This window comes from Staurois parvus, unplaced genomic scaffold, assembly GCF_062004578.1.
Source record: "Staurois parvus isolate SC_StPar_1 unplaced genomic scaffold, SC_StPar_1.0 ptg000082l, whole genome shotgun sequence".
Taxonomy (NCBI): Eukaryota; Metazoa; Chordata; class Amphibia; order Anura; family Ranidae; genus Staurois; species Staurois parvus.
This window is the reverse complement of record NW_028317878.1, coordinates 2,649,634-2,675,869: the sequence shown is the minus strand read 5'-3', so window position 1 is coordinate 2,675,869 and position 26,236 is coordinate 2,649,634. Positions and strand designations below refer to the sequence as shown.

At 40.1% G+C, this 26,236-nt stretch overlaps 1 protein-coding gene across 1 annotated transcript in view; it reads right to left on the bottom strand.

The window, feature by feature from the left end:
- JAZF1 (JAZF zinc finger 1) overlaps positions 1–26,236 on the bottom strand; it is a 380,505-nt gene that overhangs the window by 163,710 nt on the left and 190,559 nt on the right. Inside the window, exon 2 of the mRNA XM_089669887.1 lies at positions 1,281–1,353. Coding sequence (XP_089526013.1) covers positions 1,281–1,353 — 73 coding nt within the window. The remainder of the gene's footprint in view (positions 1–1,280; positions 1,354–26,236) is intronic.

The window sequence follows — 26,236 nt, the reverse complement described above, 5'->3', positions numbered from 1 at the left end:
AGAGATTGGTTGGTTGAAAAGGTTGGTGTTACCTATTGGTACAAGTTGGGCAATTCAACCAAAGATCCTATCAAGGTGGTGATGATCATAAAATATACTTCTGATGATTATTGGCCAACATTTTTTGGTTGAGGATGAAGCTTGGGTTTAAAATCTTACACCACATACTGTATGTGTCCAATGCAACACAGTGAATAAAATTATTACTGCAGAGAAAAAACAGTTCATGTCTTCAAAACAGATTGTCTTCAGAATTGCATTCCTATTTTGTTGACTGTTGGTGGCCCTGTGGTTGAAATCACAATGTAGCCAAGTGGAAAATCTTGGGCCCAACAATGACTGTATCCTACTAGATGCAGTAATTGTTCAGACATTCAGCAGCTGTGGGTGTCTACGGCTGTCTGCATGTAATAGCTGCAGTGCAGATTCCTCCATCAAATAGTCTTTTGTAAAGGAAGGAATCTATTGATTTTTCTCATTCAGCCTGTGGACTGATAGAGATAAATCTAGCAATGTATGGCTAGCCTTAGAGGAAATGCCAATAACTACACTGGCTGGAAAGGTGCTTTATGACACCAGACTAAGCAACAGATATAAGAACTGACATGCGCTCCATGCCAAGTTTTAACATTGGTGGAGAAGATTGGTGTCTGAAGCCAAGGTACTTTCATGATAGACTGGCCATGAAGAATGGTTTAGCATTTTCATGCACGAGAACAAACATACATGTATTGACCACTATGGTTCTTGTTGGAAATTTAGGAAGCTTACAGAGTATAACCAAGTTGGAAAGTAGAAGAGAAGCCCATAGCGCTGTAATCATAAGCCTACTCTGAAATATTCACTTCATAAAAGTGAGTAAAATGAATGGGGTCCGTACTTGCCTCTAGTGTCCCAACCGTATTCTCTCAGCAAATATGATTGAAATGACTTAATAATGTTTCTTTGATTTTAGCTGCTAAAAACCATAATATGACCAAACATTTTAATAAAGTAACAAAGCTGTATTCATGGCGTCGTAAATCTGGCTGCACTGTCATACTTTGTGGCTAGGTTGCCTCAGTTTCCATAGCTTAGTTCCAGAATCAGTCACCACCTTATTAGTTGCTTGTAGGGGACTACACGCAGTGCCAAAACAGTTTTCTTTCACAGCTCATCCCAAGCAGCCCTGATTTAATGACACCGGGACTAATTTAATGTTGTTTAGAATGCTAAAATATATTCATGTCTAAATACTCCAAACAGTACAGTATTGGTAATATAAAGAAATGCACATGTACCTGTTGATGTAGCTCAGCGCAACATATGTCGGCTGCTGAAGTTCCTGCTTCTCCAACACACGTGGATCTGTGTCTGTAACAAAAATATAGCTGTGAGCAAAGGATTGAGACCCCAGATAAATTATATACAGTAGATATTTAAAGTGTTATTCTCCACGTGCTGATCAAATTGTGTACATGGCACAAACTAGTGGTGCACCAATTAAAATTCTGCCACTGAAACCGAAAATTCAGAATGCATTTGGCTGAAAACCGAAATGTCTGCATATGTTGGGGAGGGGAGGCTCAAATTTTTTTCTTTTCTTTTTTTTTTTTTACTTTTAATGTGCGTTTTTATTTATTTATTTGTTTTTTAACTTGTGATTTTATTGCTATCACATAGGGGATAGAATATAAGTGACAGGTCCTCTTAGTAGGGGGGGAGGGGGTGGGGGGTGTAGTGTGTGCAAACAGGGGGCAGAGAGTAGTATACACAGACAAGCACTTTCCACCACTAAATGTCATTGCTGGTTTTTAAATGCAATTTCCCCTCACTTCATAGCTCTGAGAAGGAGCTGTCATTCACCCATCTGCAAAAGTAAACAAAGGGGCGGGGTTACTGGGTAATGTCACTGGGTGACCTCGCCCCTTTGTTTACTTTAGGGGGGGGTTAATGACAGCTCCATCTTCGAGCTATAAAGTGTAGGAAAAAAAAAAAAAGCTGGCAATTGCATTTAAAAACCGGCAATGACATTTAGCGGTGGCATGTGAGGGAGCCTGTCTGTATACACTGATTACCTCCTCTCCTGCCTTTCTCCCCTGCCCCCTCCCCCATCTGCAGTACACACAGCCCCCCCGAATCCCCGGGGCAAAATAGTCAGTCTGACCCTCGGGTCACAATTAACGGCACCTGTATCAGCTCACTTTTTCCTTTCGGCAAAATGTTGATAGGGCTATTTTCGGTCAATATGTTTTAGCCGCCGATATTTCAGTGCATCCCGAGCACAAAGTAGTTTGATATAAAACACCCTATAGCTGGTATTATGACAAATATAGACACACATAATTGTGCTTAAAAGTTTGCATACCCTGGCAGAAATTGTGAAATGGTGACATTGATATCGAAAATATGACTAATCTTGCCAAAAAAAACAGTTTTTATTTAAAGGATAAGTTCACCTTTCACAACGTGTTACTCCCATATTCAAAGTGTAACATGTAACATGCTGCTATGATCACACCGGCCCCTGCTCCCCCACTTTGACAGCTAGTGGGGGATCTTCTCCTCCCTCGCTAGCTGTCAATTTTATAAAAACAAGGCACAGCGGGTCCTACTTCATTTTTTCTTTCAATCCTGCCACCATGTTAAAAGCATGAGGACCCTTATGAACAAACCCGTCCTTGTCTAAAACAATTCTAAGGTAACACAAGTGCTAAATTGCAAGAACCTGATCGCGCATCACGTGTTTTCATCTTGACTGTGCAGTAATCCCTCTTCCTAGGCTGTGTTTTGAAATTAATCATACAAAATGATTTTTGAAAATTATTTTATAGTACATATACAATTTTCTTTTCTAAGAAAAGGCTTTTATTGCATGTTCTATGGGTTTCTCTACTGACCGATGTCCTTGTTCTGGTGCCTTGATTTGTACTTGAAAGTATATGTGAACCCTCACCTTGCAAAACAACCCCTGCAGTTTAAAATAGAAATGAAAGGCAAAAAATGTGTGTATAGATATAAAAAAAGGGGAACGTTAAGTATTTGTAATGTTTTTTTTTTATAAGTGATCACATACCCTCTGTTCTCAGCTGCATAATGAGCTCAGAGAGCTAGGGGATGAGAAACAGCAGTACACCAGTCTTCCCAGTGCATGGCTGTGTGTGTGTGTGTGTGTGTGGAGGGGGGGGGGGGTGTTGTCAGCACAAGTCTGATCATTGGAGGAGAGCAGGCTGAGTTACCAGTACAGCTAGAGAACTATAAAAAACATAAAAAACAAAATAAGATCAGCTCTAGTCCAAAAAAGCAGAAAGTGAAAAAAATGATGTGTAGCTGCATGCAATAGATACCGATATACCAAGATCCTATAAGTGCTAAAAAGAGAAGTTGCAGCGCTAAACACAAAAATATTGAATAATGTCAATAGATAAATACCATCAAGTGCGAAAAAAATAAATTCACATAAAACAAAAAATAATATACATAAGTCCAATGGTGTTAAAATCAATGATTGTGGACTGTGATAAACTGAACAGAATATGTATACTATTTTTTGTTATATGTGAATTTTATTTTTTAGCACTTAAATGGTATTTATCTATTGACATTATTCAATATTTGAATAGTTGAGAGCTGCAACTTCTCTTTAACACAGCTAGAGAACTGACCATGCTGTGCTCTCATGCCTAGTGTGATCAGTTTTTAATAGGAAAGCATAGGGACTGGCAGGAATACCAGGGATTTCCAGCAAAGAAAGCAATACAAAGGGAACTGGATACTTTTGCATACAGGTACATGGTACAGCAGGCATATATCAGGAATATGAAATGTTGGGATAACATACTCCTTTAAGAGCTCCTGAGATGACGTATCACCCACACAGCAAGGTCGTTTTACTAACATATATACACATATGTTTGTGAATCATTCCTGCACAGATCAACAAAATCTATGCTCATAGATTTCATCATTCATTTAAGCACAGGCTATAGTACACATGCGGAATTTATCAACAATATGGTTTGCTATGAAATGTATGCTCAAGCATCCGAATATATGAAAACTCATTTGTGGTGTTTCTAAAAATATTTTTCTAGTCGAGCATTCGAGCATGTCTCATTAAAAAAATGAGACAAAGATAACCATTTCAGAACTTTTTCCACCTTTAACCACTTTCCGTCTGCCCTATAGCAAAAGAACTGCTACAGGGCAGCACGGGTGCGCAAAATCACGTATATATACGTAATTTAGCATTTCCGGATAGGGGGTGCGTGCGTATCGCACGCGCGCCCTACCCACGCCACCTTGGCTGTCAATCACTGGGTCCCGGCCGCTGATAACTCACCAGGGCCCAGGGATTGCCAAGCATCTCTGATGGGGGGGAGAACTGTTTGTAAACATTACAGTTCTCTCCCCTGTCAGCTCCTGCATACTGCTTTGCATGGCTGTGCATAGCACAGCCATGCAAACCAGTGTGCTTACAGAATAGAGATGGTCCTCCTACGCTACCTCCCTACCTGCAATGACCCCCAAAAACAAAGTGGCTGCAAACACCTAACTATATTCCAAAATAGTGAAAACAAAAAGGAGTGAAAGAGTGCTGCGCTACTTGAACAGTAGAAACATAAATAGAAAATATACGACATACAGATATGCCCCTCATCCAAGTGTAAACATAACATATCCAAAAAACATGTGAATGGGTGCAAAAAAAAATGACAAATGACAATATCAGCAGCACAAATAGCTATAAAGTGCTGGTGACAAAAGTGAATATATCAATAATGATGATGTGTATGGTGTAATAAATGTGACTCAGTCCCAAAAAATCTATAAAATCAATAAGTGACTCAGTCACAAAAAATATATATATGGCAGTCCCAAAAACTCAGGAAAAAACACAGTAAATCTTCAGTGCACGCCGTGAAACATCCAGTGCTGCAAACATATACGAAAATATCCTCCACCGGCTAGCGCGCGCGCTCACTTTCAAAATGCGACCCACAAGGAGTCACAAAGGATAGAGAACCTCAAATGATGATTCCAAGAAATTGGTCCTCGATAGCAATCAAAGAGGAAAAGGTAATCTCCAATGGCGCTGACAAACACTCACAAGCATGCTCCAGAAATGGCCGCAGACCTCTGTCATCTCCAGTGCCTCACATAGAAGATGCAAGCAAGAAGACTCCCATAGTGTAATATGCCACAAACTTTATTTTGAATAACACCCAAAAATCACTACTCACATTTAAAATAGGTGCCCAGACCAAAACAGGCAAAATTCTTGCAGTAAAAAAACTGCTGGGAAGGTGTATGAGATCAGGAGTACCAAGATGGCAGCTGCCATCCATACCGGATATGACGTCACCACGTCCTAGGCGTTACGTCATGGGTCATGTGACTTCCCCAGGGCTCCACAGTGTGCTTACAGTGAAGCTCTAACACAGGACAGTGTAAAACGGCACACAGCACACAATTAACCCTTTGACCGCCCCAGATGTTATCCCTTTTTTGCCCAATGCCATTAGTACAGTGTCAGTGCTTTTTATTAGCACTGATCACTGTATTGGTGTCACTGGAGATGTCAGTGACAACATGTCAGTTCCCCCAGTATCAGAATGCCCGCTGCAGTACCGCTATAAGTTGCTGATTGCCGCCATTACTAGTGAAAAAAAAAAATCCCAGTATACATACCACCATTTGCAAACGGTATAACTTTCACGTAAACCAAAATAATTTACTCGTATTGGGATATTTTTTTTCCAAACACTTGTAGCAGAATACATTTTGGCCTAAATTTATGACGAAATTTGACTTTTTGAATTTTTTTATTTAAAAAAAAGATTGACAAAAAGTCAAAAAGATTGTTTTTTTCTCAAAATTGTAGATTTTTTTTTTCTATAGTGCAAAAAAAAAAATGCACAGGCGATCAAATACCACCAAAAGAAAGCTCTATTTGTGTGAAAAAAAAAGAATGTAAATCTCATTTGGGTGTAGCATTGCATGACTGCGCAACTGTCAGTTAAAGTAACGGAAAAAATGGCCTGGTCAGGAAGGGGGATAAATCCTCTGGAGGGCAAGTGATTAATGTATCACTCACTTTTTTTTCAATTTTAGGCTATAATTAAAAATATATTTGACATGCTCATCCTGTGGTGAACCTTATAGGAACAGAAAGCATAAAAACATTATCTTAATGTTCAAAGGGTAAGGCAAAGTAGGACCCTGCCGTACAGATTAAACATCCATGTATGATCAGCTAGCTAGGATAATAGATTACAATAGAGGATGTGAGCAAACGTGGGCACATAATACAGTCATACACTTGGGATTTAGCTCTAATCTTGTTTAATTTATTTACTGAATGAGCCAAGCCAAGTGCATTGTTTTAAATCACTTGGCCACAGATGGCCATTTTGAGTAAAGTACAACCATTGTATGCCACTGCTAAGCATTAAAGTGGTTGCAAACCCTTACATATACCAATTAAAGTGATTAGCCTCAGGTGATACACACAGATGAAACAAACCCTTCAACATATGTTGTTCCTGTTTATCTGCAGCTCTTTCTTTGGTACAGCCGTTATAAGTCCAGAATTTATATAGCATTTCCGAACTTCAGAAAGCAGGGGGTTGAGAGCTGAAGTTACACTCTGCAGAACTCACAGAGAGCGGATTGGAGGAAAGGGACACCCCCTCCCCTTCACACAACACAAAGGAACAGAGTTGAGGCTGCCAAACACAGGCTGTGTGCTGGAGGTCCCTTCAATGTCACCTTTTTCCCCTTGGTGTCAGGAAAACTTGTTGGAAATGACAGATGCAGATAGCAGAGGAAATACACAACAGATAGAAATGGCTATTAGTGCTCTGAGTCGAGACAAGTATCCATTATTGAGGGATATGCTTTGTTCATATTTCATGCCTGAGGTTTACAACCACTTTAAACCAAGCTTGAGCATGTAATAAGCAACGTTTGCTGCCCTAAGTACATATATAATTACAAACTATACAAAAACACAAAGGTTTTATTTCTTACATTTTAACATCATTTATATCAATCATCTAAAAATAAATTAAAAAACAATGCATGGCCCTTATGGCTCATGCACACAGCCAATTAGGGCCCTAAACCGCCTAGATCAGCATCTTTCTGTGACAGGGATTTCTGATCCGCCATGAAAAAGAAGTATGTACAAATCAATGACTGACGATGTCTACATCTGTCCGCAGATTATCGAACATCGTGCAATTACCTATTTTTAGGGATAGAAGTGAGACCCTGGATGCTAACTGTCTGCACAACTGCCCTTGGCTGCAGGTAATCCTCCAATATGATTCCATGCAAACAGCCGCTGGCAGTGTCAGCCCGTCATTGATTTGTACAGAAAGACGCTGAACTGAATAGTATGCTGCCCTGAAGGACCATGTGCATGAGCCCGAGAAAGCATCTGCTGCTCACCACATATTATAAAACTTTACCGTCAAAGTTTTACCCTTCACTAAAGCCAGTTTCAATTTGATCAGTTGCTCCAAACATCACATACTTATATTCTATCCTCATCTGAACATGTATCAAACGCAAGGCCCGTAAGCCGAATCTGGCAAGCAAGGCCGTTTCATGTGGCCCTCAAACCTCTAATGCAGCTGTGGCACCCCCTCATCTCCACCTCCACCTTGTTTCAGCAGTAGGCAGGGGAAAGGAGGACAGAACTCCTCTGCCAGATCCTGCAGCTGACTCCAGCCCTCCTCTGATCCTCCTCCAGACTTTGCACTTTATGCTTTCCAGTCCTGCCACCAGCTTCTTCCCAGCAGCAGCACAAGGTAATAAGGGTGCACTATGATGTAAGAAGGGTGGGGGGGTTCTTGACATCTGCTGTAAAGGGGTGTGGTGGTGTGCACTGGACATCTAATCTTACAGAAACAACCGGCCCCTTGAGGGCAACCATAATACTGATGCAGCTCGCAATGAAATCAAGTTTGGCACTCCTGCTCTAGGGTTTCTACATCACAATTTTTCCCCATGAAACTTCCTAACAACTTTTCTTTCCAATAGCTCTTATTTCAATACATTGTTACCCCATGACATATTATAGAAATATGCTCTTAATTCTCCATTAAGATACTGATTAAATATGACTGTCCATTCTCTCATTTATCATCCGTTTGTCTATTTGCCGAGGATGGAAAGAGATATATATCTCAGCATAAAGCAATAAGCCCAAATATAAAATGCACAGTAACTCGCACAAATTCTGTTATTTAGGTGATTTGTGTTTTCTGACAGCTGCAAATAATGTTCATTCAGCATTTTATCAAACCATAGCTTGCATTACAATGCTGGGAGTCTGCAGCCTCTAAATTCTGCTACCTAGAAAAACCATGTCATCTGAATCATACATATTCCTCCCAAGTCCAGTCTGTTTTATTATGCTGCCAACCATGCGCCATAGGACATATATTACCGGCTGAAATTGACTGTCAAACTGTATCTGTTCACTGCCAAAGACCCGGAATGATTTAACCCCGCCCATGCCGCAGTCTAGGGAGCCCTTGGTCGAAAAAAGCTGGCTTAAAATATAGTGCTTTGCCTCACTTCAATTAATGATGTTGTTGTTGCTGGGTAATGGCAAACTTTATAGCAGAAAAGCCATAAAATATTTATGTTGAGTTAGCGAAGATCAAGAGTAGTTCGTTCGGCTTCTTGAACGAAAATTGATTCTTGTTTAAAAAGTTTGTTAATGTGTATTAGCAGGGCTATAGCCAAAGTGCTGGGTACTTTCCAAGGTTTGTTTTTCTGGCCTTGTGTTTGCTCGGGGTAATTATTGTAAAACAGAACATTCTTTTTAAAACAGAAATTATCCCTGGAATTTGGGGTTTTTTAACCACTGTGACAGTTGTAGAAGAACGTGTCAACTTCATATTGTTTGCACTTATTAATCTGGTGAATCTGTACTGGTAAGGAGAATCTGCCACTGATGTAAAACCGGAGGTAAAGAAACATGGAGGAGATGGGCACAGCAACCAATCAGGAATCAGCTTTCATCACTTTTTCCAGTCTACATTAAACACTTCAAGGTGGTGCTGTTATGAATTTAAGATGAATGCCATGCAAATAGCTGATATATACATATACAGGCATACCTCGGTTTACAAACGTCTCGATTAATGTAATTTTCGGTTTACGAATGAAAATCCATTGAAAATAATGGCTCAGATTACAAATTTTTTTCGCAATACGAACGGATTAATTGGTTTTCAATGTATTTATGACTTTTTTTTTAATCATGTCCCTGTACAGTACTATGCCTTTAAGGTGCACATTATAAAGAGTTTTGAACGGATAAGACTTTTTTTTACTTTTTTCTGACCTCTGGAACGGAGTAATTGGTTTTCAATGCATTTACGAATTTTTTTCGCAATACGAACAGATTAATTGGTTTTCAATGCATTTACAAATTAATTTTTAATCATGTCCCTGTACAGTATTTATGCCTTTAAAGTGCACTTCATAAAGAGTTTTGAACAGATAAAAGACTTTTTTTTTACTTTTTTCTGACCTCTGGAACGGATTAATCGGTTTTCAATGCATTCCTATGGGAAACTGCATTTTGGTTTTTTATGAATTTTTTCACAATACAAAAAGTCCTGTGGAACGAATTAAATTCGTAAACCGAAGTATGCTTGTATGTGAATTGTTTAACCTGCCATATTATTTGCCGGTCTGTTTGTAACACAAGGACATCTGTCAGACATCACAACCAGGCCTTTGACATCCTGCAAACTACACTGCAGGTAGCACTGCAACTTAGTCCAGGATCTATACAAGTACTGTATGTGACTGAACAATGCTCTACACCAGTGTTCTCCAACTGTGGCTCAAGGGCCAGATGTGGCCCTTTGCTTTTCCTTTATCCTTGGGGCATTTTCTCCCCTATTGATATGGGGCACTATCCCCCACTGAGCCCAATGATGGGGCACTATTATTACCACTGATACCAATGATGGGGCACTATTCATTCTACTGACCCCAGTGATAGGGTACTATTGCTTCCAGTGACACCAACAGTGGGGCATTTTTTCTTACACTGACAGCAATGATCAGGCACTATTCCTCCCACTGACCCCAACCATGGGCACTATTCCTCCCACTGACCCCAACAATGGGCACTATTCCTCCCAATGACCCCAACCATGGGCACTCTTCCTCCCACTGACCCCAACCATGGGCGCTATTCCTCCAACTGTCCCCAACAATGGGCACTATTCCTCCCACTGTCCCTAACCCAAGCCTGTGGCATTGTTTATTCTCAATGACAATGGGGCACTTTCTATTCCTACTGGCCACAGTCCTCCCCCTAAAGTCTGAAGGATCGTAAACTGGCCCTTTGTTTAGAAAGTTTGGAGATCTCTGCTCTACACTAATAAGAACTCCTTTTGGCTTTTCTATCCTGTAAACATGTTCAGAGTGACAATACTGTTCTGACCCCTCTGTCCTATTATGAGCTCTGCTTTGTAAAGGATAGCGGGAAGCTTATATAAAACCCCATTTAGTTAGTTATATTGGTAAAATATTTTTAGGGACAATTTACGTTTGCTCACGCATTTAATGTGTGTTGCATTAAGGCAGACCATTGCCGTGCCAAAACATCCCAAATATCAGACATGTCTCAAAAGTTTTGCTGCAGAGCACCATAATGTATGTGCTTTGCCCTAGCGTGCTGGGGTGTTAGTCAAAATGAATAGCACCACAATGAGCCAATATATACTTGTAAGCCAGCCCTAAGGGCCAGTTCACACCATGCAGTTCTGTGCGGTGAGATTTCAACCCATTCAGTTTGAATGGGCTGAAACTGCACTGCACCAGAAGTAGTGCATGCACTATTTTTTAAAATGCACTGCAACCGGATTTAATGGTACAAAAGTACCATACAATCCAGTGCAGAAGTTTCAGACAAACGCACTGCATTTGTGACCTGCATTTGAGATGTCGTTAACTTTTTATTCTAACCTGCTGCAGATTGCAAATGTAGCGCGTTTTGAATTGCACAGAAATGCACAGCAGGTTCCTGTGGAATTTAGATGTGGGCATGGTGTGAACCGGCCAGTAGAGTACATCTAAAGCCACAGGTTTTATAGTTGTCACCAGAAAAGAAACCATGCTGCAATGATAACTCTCCAAGAGGGAACTTTCCTTCACTTGAGAGATTTTCTCTCATTTTCATAAAGAGAAATCTCCCAAATTGGATGCAGACATTAAAAGAAAAAACCTGACAGGGGTTATAAACATTTTCTACACTATCTAAAAGTTTTGCCTTCAGATATACATGAATCCCTTTTTAAATATATAACTTGGCTAAAGTGGGTGTGGGGTCCAATATACTATGGGGAGGATTTACTAAACAGGAGCACTCAGAATCCGGTGCAACTGTGCATGGTAGCCAATCATCTTCTAACTTGTTCAATTAAGTTTTGACAATGAAACCTGATTGGTTTCTATGCAGAGCTGTACCACATTCTGCACTCTATGATTTTAGTAAATAGTAGAGTATGAGCGTATATTCCTATGCAGCAATTGGCCAAAGGAAAGCTGTTGGTGAGACTGTAAGTAGTTGGATTACTTGAAAACATTTTACCAAAATCGACTGTTTTTGGTCAACTTTGGTTAAAAAAAAACCAACCAATGCAGCTAATTGGACAGGTCTCTATATAGTATGGCCTAAGGGATTCGGGAATACAGGTTTATGGAGACAGACAATCATTTTGAATTTAGCTGCAGAATCCGAATTTCTTTTGATGGTTACTGACACACAATTACCCAGAACCCCCTGCTGCATTGATTAGGCAGGTGCATACAATCAAGACATCTGTAGATTGCCAAAGGAAAAATGTGAAAGTCCTGTACATGCCCGCGCTGAGCAGAATTAATAATGATAAATGTAGTTATCTCTAATGATTTCCTGACTTACAACTGGCTCGCACACCAGAACAGCCTGACTTTGCACTTTCCAGCCAGTTAAAACACAAAATCCTGGGACTCTTTCTATAAATTATTCCAAATCTGTACGCGCGCCGACCATTATTAAAGCCTGCTCAGTAAATCATGCACAGTTTTTTCATCTTCTGCCACTTTTACGATAGAAAAATATCTTCATCATATGAAATTATGTGCGTCTCGGCCGTTACCCACCTCTTCTCCGTATCAATTATTACAGCACAGTAATGAGACGAGCTGCTATATATGTATGAACAATTGGTCTTAACTGTAACCTTTACAGCTGTCATGGCTGCCTGAAATATGCAATTAAAATGAAAAATAAGTGTGTGAAGAGGATTCATGCATATTATTCCTTATAACACAGGGATTCAGACAGCAGCAAGAGGGCGGCACTGCAAATGAACATTAATCAGTGGCTGGTTGAAGGCAATCAGTTTTAACATCAGTGCCCATCAGGCATTTACTGGGAGCTGAAGCCAAGGCAAATGGCAGAATCTGAGTAAGAATTAAATGAAGAATTCAGGAATACTCATGAACAGGACCATTGCAAATAGCTTGATAAGAGCGGGAGCCAGAGCTTCCACCTTTAAATGCTGCAGGAGAATATGAAAATGAAAAAATGAAGGCGTATCTAAACCCAAGAACAAAAATATAATCCATTACAGCTAACCAGTCCTTAGAGGTGGTAGCTGCATTACAGTGGCTTCACATTGCCCCGCTGTGCTTTTGCGCTTTCTTATACACTTCTTTGAGGTCCTGCGGTTTTGGTGTGCTTTTAGAACGCACACAAAAACTCCTGCATACTGCATCTTTGGTGCACTTTCTGAAACCACACCAAAACCACGAGACATCAAAGAAGTCTATGGGAAAGCACCGGTAACCTACACAAAAAAGGCAAGTTTGCTGCACTTTGTCCAAAGCGCAGCGGGACCACATCGGCGCAGTGTGAAGCCACTATTAGTTTCCTGCATTCAGTTTTTATTTGCTTTATTTTCACTTGGTGATTTTGACAATGCTCACTCATTACACTGTATCCCAGGGGCGGACTGACATCTCATTGGGCCCCAGGGCAATAGGGGATCATGGGGCCCCTGTGTCCTTGCCCAAATTCAAAAAAGCCTATGAAAAAGGTACCAGGGGCATCTCATGGGGCCCCCTACTGACCCCGGGCCCTCGGGCAGTGCCTGAGTTTCCAAATGGTCAGTCCGCCCCTGCTGTATCCATTGCTTAACAGACTAGTCACCCTAGGACAGAAAGTGTTTTAAGACTAAAAAACACCTACCCTTCTCCTACGTAGAGGGGCAATGTTTTGTGGTTCACAGAAGATAGCTGGGAAAGGTGACAACATTGCTTGCGATTTCAGTTTAGTACACAAGAGGTTACAAGGACACTGATTTTCTGGAAGGAGCTGTACTTGCAGAAAATCTACTAAACCTGAATGAAGGAAACCCTTGCAGCCACCATGTCTACGGACTAGTAACCTGCAATATGCACATTTTTGTTCTTGGGTTTAGAAACCTGTTAACCTCCCTAGAGGTCTGATTATGTCAGTATTTTTGTGCTCAAAGTGGTACATTTTTTTCATGGAAATATGTATTTTTTTTTATTGTAGGCCTGAAATTTTTAGGAATAACTCACTGAAATCTGTCCGAACAAGAGTCTAGTAAACATCCCGGGTAGGATAAAACTTGAAACATGAAATCATAAACTATAATTTAATAAATAATCATTAAAAATAATAATAATACATTTAATTCAATAATATAATCAAACCCAAAACACTGAAATTTGAAATAGAGCGCCAAGTTCGCACATCACTGAGCAAAGTCGCTATATCGTTTTCAGTGTCTGATGACAAATTTCCCCACAAATCATTATCACTCAATTCTGCAAGTAGTTCTAATTTACTGTCGCTGTTCTCTAGCTGGTCTAAAGCCGCTTTTGACATAAAGGGACATTTTCGTTTTTTGGACACCATGGACATTTCTCAGTTTCCAGGCAGAAAGAACAGTAAAAATGCAGGCAGGGCACAGGACAAAGCACTCGGGACAAAATGTATGTGAAATGGTTTGATACAGTAATGTTATACTTTGTGATTTTAGTGACTGTCACTTTTTGTCATTTTCAAATTTCCCACCGTTCCGTCCCCCGTGCGTCCCGACGCTCGCAGGGGACGGAACCCAGATGACAGATGCCAGCCTCCGCCGGTTTACATTGCCGGGGACACTGCAGGGGGGTTATCGCGGGAGCGCAGGACAAGGTAAGTGATCGAGGAGCAGCGCCGCATGGTAAGCCTGAGTGTAGCTCGGGGTTACCGCTTGTGGTACTGAAACTTTACCCCGAGCTACACTCGGGAATACCGCCAGGGAGGTTAAGCTTTGAAAGTCATACAGTGAACACAGCCTGCATGCTCAGGGCATCAGTTCATGGAGGCATAACTGTAGTACAACAGCCAACCAACTCTTTTTGCTTACCTGTGCTGGTTCACACTAGGAACTCCTGTGCGATTCACATGTGGTTCACTGCAGTACGATTTGAGTCCATTCAATTTAAATGGGCTCAAATCGCACTGCACCACACCAAAAGTAATGCATGCACTACATTTGGAAACGCACTGGATTGAATGGCACTTCTGTATCATGTGATACGGAGCAGGCAAACACACTGTGTTTGCACCTGTGTTTGGGGTGTCGCTCACTTAACATTGACACCCACTGATGGCAACTGCAGTGCATTTTGAACACAATTCCGGAAACGTGCATGGAACCCGGGTTTCCTGCACTGTTCTGGTGTGAACGGGGCCACACTGTAGGCAACTTAATGTCACTTACATACCAAATGCCTGATGTATCAAACTTTCAAAACTTTCTCACAGCCAGCATTTAACCCTGGTTCACATATATGCGACCGTGCGGGACGTTTTTTGTGCGGGCACGAGAGCCTATTCATTTGAATGGACTCCCGTGCCACGTGACACACAGGGAAAAAGTCCCTGCACTTCTTCTGAAAACGCAGCCCACACGGGAACCTCAGTTCCCAGTAGGGTTGCGTTTTCCAGTGCGGGTGGCGTGCCATTAGGACTAATGGCACCCACCCACAGGTCCGCATTCCTCTGTGCGGATTTTCGTGCGATCCGCAGACGCACCACCCACACATATGTGAACCTAGCCTTAGGTACGAACCATCCTTAGAATTACACCAAGCAGAAAGACTAGAGCAGTGACTTAGGAAACAAACGTATGCAAGTAACATTTAGGCGCTAACATTGAGCTCTGTGAAATCTAGCTTTGGGTGGCTATGTCAGCGAGAGGATGGGGGGGGGGTTAACTAAAATCTGAAAAATAGGCTTTAAAGCAATAATAAAGACAATCCTAATCCCCCTTTCTACCCTGTTCACCCCCATCCCTTAAAGTAAAAAAAGGCTAAAGAAATGATGAAGGTTAGTCATATAACAAAATGCGGAGACAACACACACGTGATCTCTACAGAAGAGAAGAATCACCTCTCAGGTAAAGATGTCGATTGCCTTTTAAGCATTTAATTGGCCACCATGGGATTTGCTGGAAAACAAAGTATTTCAAGACTTTCAGTTCGTTCTCAGTTAAGTAAATCTGTACTTTAAAATTAAACCTTGTACTTTTCATAGTAAAGGTAAAGGAAGGACTCAAGTCACAACCTTACTTTCTGCATGCTCCTGATCCATCATCAAACCACCCAAAGAATGCCTAGTACCAGTTCAAGTGTCTCCTAATAGGTCACCTCTGTAGCAAGGCATATTCACCCATTTACACTCTTTCACCATTTTAGGAGCCCACCCTGAATAACTCTAGTGTCGGAGCTTACCCAGATGAGTAACATCATTGCCCCCCCATGACAGGTCCAAGAACTGTCACACTGGGGAAGTGAGCTGCTTCTCTGTTAAGCCGGCCATACATGGATCGAAATTTGGCAGGGACCGACCAAATTTGGATCCATGTATGGGAGCCCTAGTTGTACAGAAGTCACTTTATTGATCAGCTTCTGTACAACCACCCTCTCAGACTTTTTTTTTTGAACAATCAGTGCTGCCAGCTATAGTTGGCAACACTGATCACTGTGTTCTGACAGTGGCGAAGCCGGCCATACACGGACTGAAATTTGGCCAATTCAGCTGGGACCGGCCAAATTTGATCCATGTATGGGCGCCCTAGTTGTACAGAAGTCAATCCATTGATCAGCTTCTGTACAACCACCCTATTTTTTTTTTTTTTGAACAATCAGTGCTGCCAGCTATAGGTGGCAACACTGATCATTGTGTTCTGCCAGTGGGGAAGCCGGCCATACACGGATTAAAATTTGGCCAATTCAGCAGGGACCGGCCAAATTTGATCCATGTATGGGTACCCTAGTTGTACAGAAGTCAATCCATTGATCAGCTTCTGTACAACCACCCTCTTTTATTTTTTTTAACAATCCTTGCTGCCAGCGATAGGGGGCAACACTGATCATTGTGTTTTGACAGTGGGGAAGGCTCTCTGCTGTGAGAATACAATAGCAAAGCAGGAGTGACTCCTCCATCCACCTCAAAAGGTGTGGATGGGGGAATCTGCACTTTTTTTTTCTTCAACCCAGGAAGGGGGGCTATCAAGAAGCACTGTCACTTTACCTTGACTGGGAAGGTGACTGTGTCCCTTTAAGGGAGTTAGGTGGGCAGGGAAGCTGGGGTGTGGTTTATTTGACTGTGTTTTCAGCAACAATTATGATAAATCTGATGAAATCTAGCAGAAAGACTTTTTTCCAGTTCTCCTGCAATGCAGTCCAACACAAATTTTGTTTTAAAAGGAACTATATTTCTTGGAAGATAAAGAAGAATGTCTTTGTGTTTTGGGTACATAAAAAATTGTTCTTGTTTGAACCGCACATAAAACAAATTTAATAAAAGGTCAAACCAAGAAGCCAACATGGAGAGCAGTGAATGAAATGTATATATCGCTAACTAGGAGATCATTAGGCCTTTTTACATGGTGTAATGTTTTTGTAGCTTATGTTAATGTGAGCTGATTTAAAAGCTATAATTATCTCCATGGCCCATGGCATTTATTAATGGGCAATTCAATTTGGCAAAAACCTTCATTAATCAAACCAGCCAACAGTAGACCCGGAGAGTTAAGGAAGAAATAACAAGCGGAGTAAATCATCAGTGTATTTTAATAAATACGGCTCAAGGCTAGAAACATTCCTTTTTGTCAAAGAAAGGTGGCAAATATAAAGCAAATATTTTACTCTGTCTCCTAAACTGTACTGAATAGTTACTATTGTTTTTCTAGCACTTTGTTTGATGATTTCTCCTTAGAAATGATGTTCTTGGCACTGTCTCTAATTTTAAGCTTTGATCAATTCCAGTACAAAATTCTCATTTTTTTTTATCTGTTCTATTGAGCTGTTACTTTCAACGTCAGCAATTCAGGTAACAACTGAAAACAGTAAACTGCTAATGCCGGCAAACATCATAACTCTGATATAGTTAGAAATTGAATTCAATATTCTTTTAGCTGAATTATCTATAATTTACATGGGGCGCCAGTGGATCTCCTCCTTGCAACCTGTGCTTTTTTAGGTCACCTCTTTTTTCTGGGTATATCAAGATTCACATTCAAACTTGCAAGGTGGGTTTGAAACTAATAAGTGGAAATTAGAAATTTGAAAAAACAAACAAGATATACCTGTGCTCAAATCCCAATAGATAGTACATGCATTTATCCATCAGATGCTAAAGGGGTGTAACCACATATTAACACTAGAAATTCTAAAGGACCCTCTACACACTGGTATATACCCTTTCAAGCAGAATTTGCAATAAATAGGGATATTTAGTTCACACATATTGCAATACATGTTTAAGCTGGCCAACTGCGTCAAAGTAATCTCTCTATGGCCAGTCCTACTCTGCTCTGCCTCTGTAAATGCTTCTGTGGACATAATGTCAATGTAGGGGAAAATACAAAGTGGGGGTGAGCTACAAGGTCTAGGTCTGGCTACTGACCCAACAATACAACAAACAAGAGATACCTAATAAAAAGCACTGACACTGTACTAATGGCACTGGGCAGGAAGGGGTTAACATGTGAGGTGATCAAAGGGTTAACTGTGTGCTGTTTTGCATACTGGGCCGTGTTTTTGCTTCACTGTAAGCCCCCTGACGGAAATGCGCTGGTGAGTAATCAACAGCTAGGACCCGATGATTCACCGGGTGCCAGCGAGTAATCACCAGGCGCTAACGAGTAATCAACGGCCGGGATCCGGTGATTGACAGCCGAGGCCGCGAATGGCGGCTCTGGTAGGGCGTGTGCATGGCCCGCGCATGCCCCCCTACCCGGAAATGCAAAATCAAGTATATATATATATATGATTTTGCGCACCTGTGCCACCCTGTAGCAGTACTGCTAAAGGGCGGACGGGAAGTGGTTAAAGGTGGAAAAAGTTCTGAAATTATTTATCTTTGTCTCATTTTGTTACATCACAGAAACCTGACATTTTAACAGGGGTGTGTAGACTTTTATATCCACTGTATAAAACTCACTGAAACACGCATGAAAACTGATGTCTCTGCAAGTGAATTCTGCGCATCAGTTTACATCAGTTTTTCTGCACGCATGGTGTGAATGAGGTCTTAGACTTTCTGTAGCAGATAAAACAAGCAGCTGGCACTGGGTGTGTTTAGGAATACCTCTCCTGCATTACAAGCAATTAAGAGAAATGACTCCTAGATAACCAGCAAAAGGTTGTGACGTACCCTGCGCACTTCAGCAATGACTGAATAAAATGTTGAAGCTCCATCTGAGAATAAGGGGCAAGTCCCTGAAATATTTTAGCAAGTTATGACAACCAGATCTGGGAACAATTGACTTTCGGTGGACATGCTATCTCAGTGGTCCCAGCGGCTGCCATCTACACACCCTTCCCACTGTCCTGAGGCTTCTGGGCTGAGCAACCTACTGTTGGGTCCAGGATTATGTATAATCCTCCAGCTTTTGGGAATATGTGTTTCTCCTTTCCACTGGCTTGGTCATGTATCCATCTGGGCACACCCACATGTCATGATTTTTAACCCAACATAAAAGTGAATTTCGATTTGTGCATATTTACCTATGAGAGGTGTAGAGAGGTGTGTGTGTATATATATATATATATATATATATATAAAAAATTTCGCTCCACTCAGGTCTCAGATTACACTCAGTTCTCCTGTCTAGGCTATGCAGTGTGTGACATCAGATCCCTGCCTCTTGACTCTTTAAACTCAGAGAAGTGTAAAATGTGTGCTTTAGAAGGCTAAGGCACACAATCCCAGAAGGGGGTTAGACAGTGCCAGGGACTTAGAGCTCCTCTAAGCAGACTACACCATTAATTGTGCCCAAACTGACAAAAAGTTGGATGTGAACATAGGTAGCCTAGTGGACATAGGGTAGATGTCTCACCTAATGGAGCTGCAGAAACCCCCAGGGAATATGTCTCTATAATAATAATGGTCCCAGGATCTAGAATACAGGCATTGGTTCCTTCTGGGGATAACAAGAAACCACCCCTAGAAGCTGTGCAGAATGGGCTAAGGACACCCATTGCAACAGGACCTTTCAATTATCCAGCCATGCTCCATTTATAGACCACGTTTCGTTCATAGAAGCTATAGTACCGGACTCTATGAGCAGAAGAGTTGGGCTGAAAGGTGAGCACTCTTGATGAGCGCCTGTCAAGGAACACATCACAAAGTAGATTTGGGCTTTAACATCCTCATGACGGTTGAGGTAAAAAGAAATAAAGTCATTTTATAAACAAATTATTCGTTTTTATATATATATATATATACACATCTGAATAGTTGATAACAACATATCTTTAAAATAGACAGTGGAGGGTAGAACAGTCCCTCTTGGAATCCTTATTCCTTTTTCTACACAAATGTCCCACTTTTAAGTCTATCTGAACAAATAGTTGCACTACTTTACTTCTAAAATGCTTATGAAGTCCTAGATTTTATGAACAATAGCTAAACTGTGTTCTGCAATTTCTGCTAGCAAACAGGATTAAATGGAGATAAGGAGTATGTTTAAAGTGTAGCTATACTTTCAACCCTGCCAGTGTCTTCCCATCCCCAACCTTTTCATTATAATATCCTCTACACACAGACCTCAGATGCAGCGCCACCAGCTCCCCTCTTCCATGGCCTCCACCCTCTTTATACCACCAAGTTTATTTAATAAAAGTACAGACACATTTGAAGTGTATCTTTAAGTGTATCACTTTAAGTGGTTTTATTTTTGCAGTATGTTGACATTGTAGGCATCTGATAATACACAAAAGTGCGCCTTTTGCTGATGAATGGATTTAATCTGCATGTTTGGACATGAGGCAAAGTATCTTTTTAGTCTGAATATATTTGCACTAAAAGGGGATCATCTTTGTAACTCAGATTTGGTTGATTCATGACTGTATTTCTAGCAAATCATATTTATAGGAAATATGCCTTAATTGCAAACTGATCTTACTTCCAATAGCAACCAGTACATTTCTTATTTTTTTACCTTAGCATTAAAATATTAAAGGGCGAACCTAATGGGATGCTACGATGAGGTTAGTCTTCTCAATCAATTTTTTTAAGTACTGTGCATGGGCACAAGCTGAACTCTGAAAAACAATCTTTTTGTGTGTGTGTATATATGTACTGTAATGAATATATGTATATATACTACTAATATATATATATATATATATATATATATATTTTATTTATTTTTTTTAAATGGATGTATGCACACAAAACAATCTTTTTGTGTGTGTATATATTTACTGTAATGAATATATGTGTGTATATACTACTAATATATACATATTTATTTATTTCAGGTACTTATATAGCGCCGTCAATTTACGCAGCGCTTTACACATATATTTTGTACATTCGCATCAGTCCCTAACCCTCAAGGGGCGTACAATCTAAGGTATATGTGTGTATATACTACTAATATATATATATATATATATTTTTTTTTTTTTTTACAAATGGATGTATGCACACACTCTTACCATGCAAGCCTATGTTAATTACATCAGATTTGCAACAACAGTTAATTAATCATGAAGTCGTCCTGTCCGAGCAACTGTAAGAAATCAAGGTAAATCTACGATTATAAATGACCTTTATTTATGTAAAGGGACTAAATCATTTCTCTGCTTCCTAAATGCACAAGGCTCTGCTATGTTAAAGCAAAGCATGGAGCATTTTCTAAACACAGGCCTTGGATTAAATGAACCGGTTGGGATGGAGCTTCCATTCCTCCTGTTTTAAGTGGAAATTTTGTTTGCACACAATGGTCTAGTGTGTGAAGGAAAGTAGCTAGTTACACAGCTCTCCTTTCCCATGTACAGCAGTTGTGCTCTGCTATATAACTTAGCACTCTCAGCAGGATATCTTGGTAACCAGGTGCAGAGAGATTGACAGCATAAGTTTTATGACAGCTGTCATTTTGCCTGACTAAAATTAAAAGACACTCCAGTCAGCTAACATTTATAGGTTGTGTTCATTCTTTTAGGCTGTGTAATGCCTCACATTAAAATGAAAAAAAAAAAATTGAATGCTGAAAAATTTCCTAAAAGATTTTGCCAATATTTTACTGATTGTTCAAACCAATTTACAATGTTGGAAAAATGGTTTTGTTTTGCAAAGATAATAAATGCCAGCTTTGGTTGTGATAAAATCTGGAATAAGGAACCAAGTTAAACTGTCTTTTCTTTTAAGGTCAAAATTCATTTGTATTTAAATTATTGTAGCCAACAATATATATATATATATATATATATATATATATATATATATATATAGCTAGCATTTCCCATTAGTATGTACATATTACCTTTTACACCCTGAAATTCTGTTAAATTTTTGAATCAGAAAACAACACTGGAAAATGTCAGCAGAAGCCTGAAACTGGAAATACCATCTGATTGTAAAATCTCTGTATGATCTTAGTTTTTTCTGAAAAATATCACTGCTGCCAAGGAAGAGTAGACTATCCCTATCTACCATTTGTTTACTCTCTAAATACCCAATTTCTGAGTGCATTAGGTATCAGATGAGTTCTTTGAATTTATGACTACTGTAGGTTCCATTGCTGACAACATAAATAGAATCTCTTCTCATGGCATCAGTGGCCACTTTCCAGATTCTGAGCTACATGCCAATTCCAAGACAGTAAATCAAAGTGAAGCTGAGAAGTTTCAGCTTTACTGCCCTGAAACCAACATGGAGCCTTGGAACCGATCAGCTACTGCTGCCAGATGAAGGAGGCTGTTTCTAACAGGGAAATAGACCAGCAATAAAAAACCCTTCACAATCATTGGTGATTTCAAATGAGCATTTGATGAAAACAGTAATAACAGAGGTTAACTTTAGTGAAAACATCAATAGAACAATCAGTAGATCCAAATATAAAGTAGTCTTAAATTATACAACATCTCACCCTTTCTGCTGAAAGTCATACTACGTCTAGTCCTGCTTTTTAAGCATCCTCCCCTATTGATGAATAAGTCTGCCATTGTTATTAAAGAACCAGAAAAAAAACGCTTAAAAATATGGAGGGTCTGGGGCCACACTTTAACTTATGCAGAAACGTTGAGACTTACATATAATTAAATCTACTTATCTCTCTAAATCTACTCAAATGGAATTCATTAAAGGTCATCACTGGTTATGCATTTTTTCATATGATCAATAAATGGTATGAATGAATAAAATTCTTTATTAGCATTTTTTCTTTGGAGCACGGGTCCGTTTTGAATCCCAGCCAAGATCATATCTGCATAGAGTTTGCATGTATTCCCCGTGCTTGTGTTCGTTTCCTCTGGGTACTCTGGTTCCCTTCCACACCCCAAAGACATGCTACTAGGTTAGTTTGCTCCTGTCTAAATTAGTCCTAGTATGTGTTGTATGTATGTATGTATGAATGTATATGTGTGTGTGTGTATATGAATATGTATGTATGTGAGGTGGAGACCTTAGACCACGGATGTCAAATTGGTGGCCCTCCAGCTGTTGCCAAACTACAAGTCCCATGAGGCATTGCAAGATTGACAGTTGCAAGCATGACTCTCACAGGTAGAGGCATGATGGGACTTGTAGTTTTTCAACAGCTGGAGGGCTGCCAGTTTGACACCCCTGCCTTAGAATATAAGCTCCTTGAGGGCAGAATGAATGAATGAAAAGTATTTTAATTCGTGACACTATACAATGCACAAAAATGCCTGAAATAAAAATACTATAGACATAGTAGTATGGAATCGCTTCAACACAAAACGGTACAGCATTAGTCTATGTATTTTTTTGCAGTTTTCTTTTTACAGCGTTTTAAAAAATTAGGAAGACAGCAAAGCAGATAATTGGTAATTTTCACAAAAAATGTCCCACAGATATTGTCATACAGCACTGTGAGGTACATTACTGTCAGTTTGGGCTACAGTCACACTACTGCAGCTGCAGTTTGATCTGATTTTCAGTGTGATTATTTAGTGCGACTCGGCTGTGTGCATGTGGTTTGTGTATTCTATGTGGCCAAAATTGTGCTGGAATCACACCGAAGTAGCACAGGACCCTTTTCCAAAATCTTGCCATACTGCATTGATGTGAACAGACACCAATGTGATTTCTATTGTCATGTGATTCTGTGCAACGCAAGCCACATCTGAAATCGCACCAGGCCTTAATTAGGGGCAAAGCAGTTATGTAATGCCAATTTTTATAGTTGGAAAAATGTGTCAAATTATATACAGATCACCAGTCTGGAAAAACCTAATCCCAAATATTTTCAAAAGCTGCGCCCTTGATTTTTTATAATAGTATATTTTAAAAATAGCATATTTCTATACTATATTTATATATATAAAATATTATATTTAAGTTTATATACATTAGTATATTTTTTCTGAATACATTTCTTTCGGATTGATGCATTTTTTGCTATATAAAAGAATAGGCGCTCTAGAATATGCTTGACAATGGACACACACTGCCATCTAGTGTCTGCTCTAAACTATGTACAGGGTGTTGTGATTTAGGTGTTGGAATTCTAAATGGCAACCTAAGAGGTTAAATATAAAAAAAAGAAGCAGCCGCATGTGTGGTTTAAAAATTCTGCCTGATACCGCAATCACATTGCTGTTTTATTTCTTTCATTCATAAATGCTATTATTATAGATTCATTATTTTTTTATACAATTTTGTTAATTTTTTTATTTTTATTTATTTCAGGTACTTCTATAGCATGGTCAATTTAAGCAGCACTTTACATATATATTGTACATTCACATCAGTCCCTAACCCTCAAGGGGTGTATAATCTAGGGTCCCTAAGACATACTAGGGCCAATTTAGTCAGGAGCCAATTAACCTAGCAGCATGTCTTTGGAGTGAGGGAGGAAACCGGAGTACCCAGAGGAAATCCACGCAAGTACAGGGAGAACATGCAAACTCCAGGCAGGTGGTGCCATGGTTGGGATTTAAACCAGCGATCCTAGTACTGCCAGGCGGAAATGCTAACCATTTAGCCACTGTGCTGCCCATATTATCAATTGTTTTAAATCTAAAAATGAAAGACTGCCAGCTGTCAAAATAATAATTTCCTGGGTAGGCAACTGTGTGCAAACAACTGGGTCTGCCTCCATATCTGGACCATAAAACATTGCTCCACAGCATAGCATTACTGTATATCTTGAGGTCATCTAACAGTATGCGGTACTTCTACTATATGTCTACTGTCCCTCATTTCCAAAAACTGCCTCGGATTTTAAAAATTTTTCTCTTGCAATAATTTTGGTTTTCAGTATTTCAGTACCACTTTACTTGTTCCATTCCATGTCATCTATTATAAACTTGGTTGTATGTAATCCTAAGCAGCATGTTAAATGCAAATCATAAATTTAAACTTAAAATGACACTTAGCCCTGGTTCACACTACTGCAACTTCTGGTGCAACTTGCTACACAGAAAGTCACAAGACAAGTAAAAACGCATGAATTTTAATGGGTTCCCTCTTAATTGCTGCAACCAAATAGAAAATAGCTCCTGCATCTTCAGTGTGACGAGTGCCATAGACTCAAAAGTTGCAAGGTAGTCGTATCTTTGCATCTCTGGCTGCATATTTACAGGATTTATTTGTAAGCCAAAGATGCAAAACATGAAAGTCGCATTGAAGTTGCAGTACAAAGTCGTACCAGAAGTAGCGCGACTTTGAGGCTGCAGCAGTGTGAATCGAGCCAAAACTATATCCTCAGTCTACAAAGATAATTTACACATGTCCACTACTTAAAGGAACTGTAATCCATGTTTCATGAAATCATTTCTTACTGTGTTTTTTCTGTGTAATGTCCTCCATGAGCTCTTGTACCACTCTTTTCTCTCTCACTTTCATTTGTTTTGAACGACTGGTACACATTAGTTGCATTGCTTTATGCACACTACAATCCCATTGTCCATAGTCCGTAGACTATCTCGAGAGTGAACTACGGTGTTCACTAAATACAGTAGAACCATGGAGAAAGAATGTAGCTACCCTCTAACAGGAAATTGGATCCCACAAGCAAAAAAAGTTGGAGGAAGCTGAGCGATACAAGGTATATTTTTGAGTTAGAGGAGAAGTTTGGGGTCATACAAAAAAAACATACATACTCACCTCCATGCTACAACATGGGTGTGATGCTGCAGCTGTCACCTGCTGGCTCTAAGCCTGAGAACAAAGCGATCACATGATCACTGATCGCTCAGTTCTCAGTCCACTCTGAGCAGAGAGTAATGACTGTCAGTCACTGCTCTGCCCCTCCAGCACTCACTGTAGTGCTGGGCTGGGGAGGGGGCGAGGGCGGCTGGCTCAGGCTCTCAACAGCGTGCTGAGTTGAGCCAGCTACTGACGGGGCATCTAGGTGGATCCTTACAACACTGTGGGGATCCCTTCAGAGCTTGGAAAAGCTGTGTGACATCAGCCGACAGCGGGTTTTAGTAGGTTTACTCTGGGTCTCAGGGGTGCACTTTTGTGAACCACATGAGAAGTATCGCCAAAAAAGCTTTGGCCATACTTCTGTTAAGAATACATACTTGAATTGATTTTTTTAAACCAAGGTTCAGTGTCACTTTTACAATATTTTAAAGAAAATCTGTGCTAAAAATATATAGAAGTTGCCATTGCTGACCTCCAGGCTGTGTCTGGCTTCAGAGACAAAAATGAATAGATGTACTGCAAGTC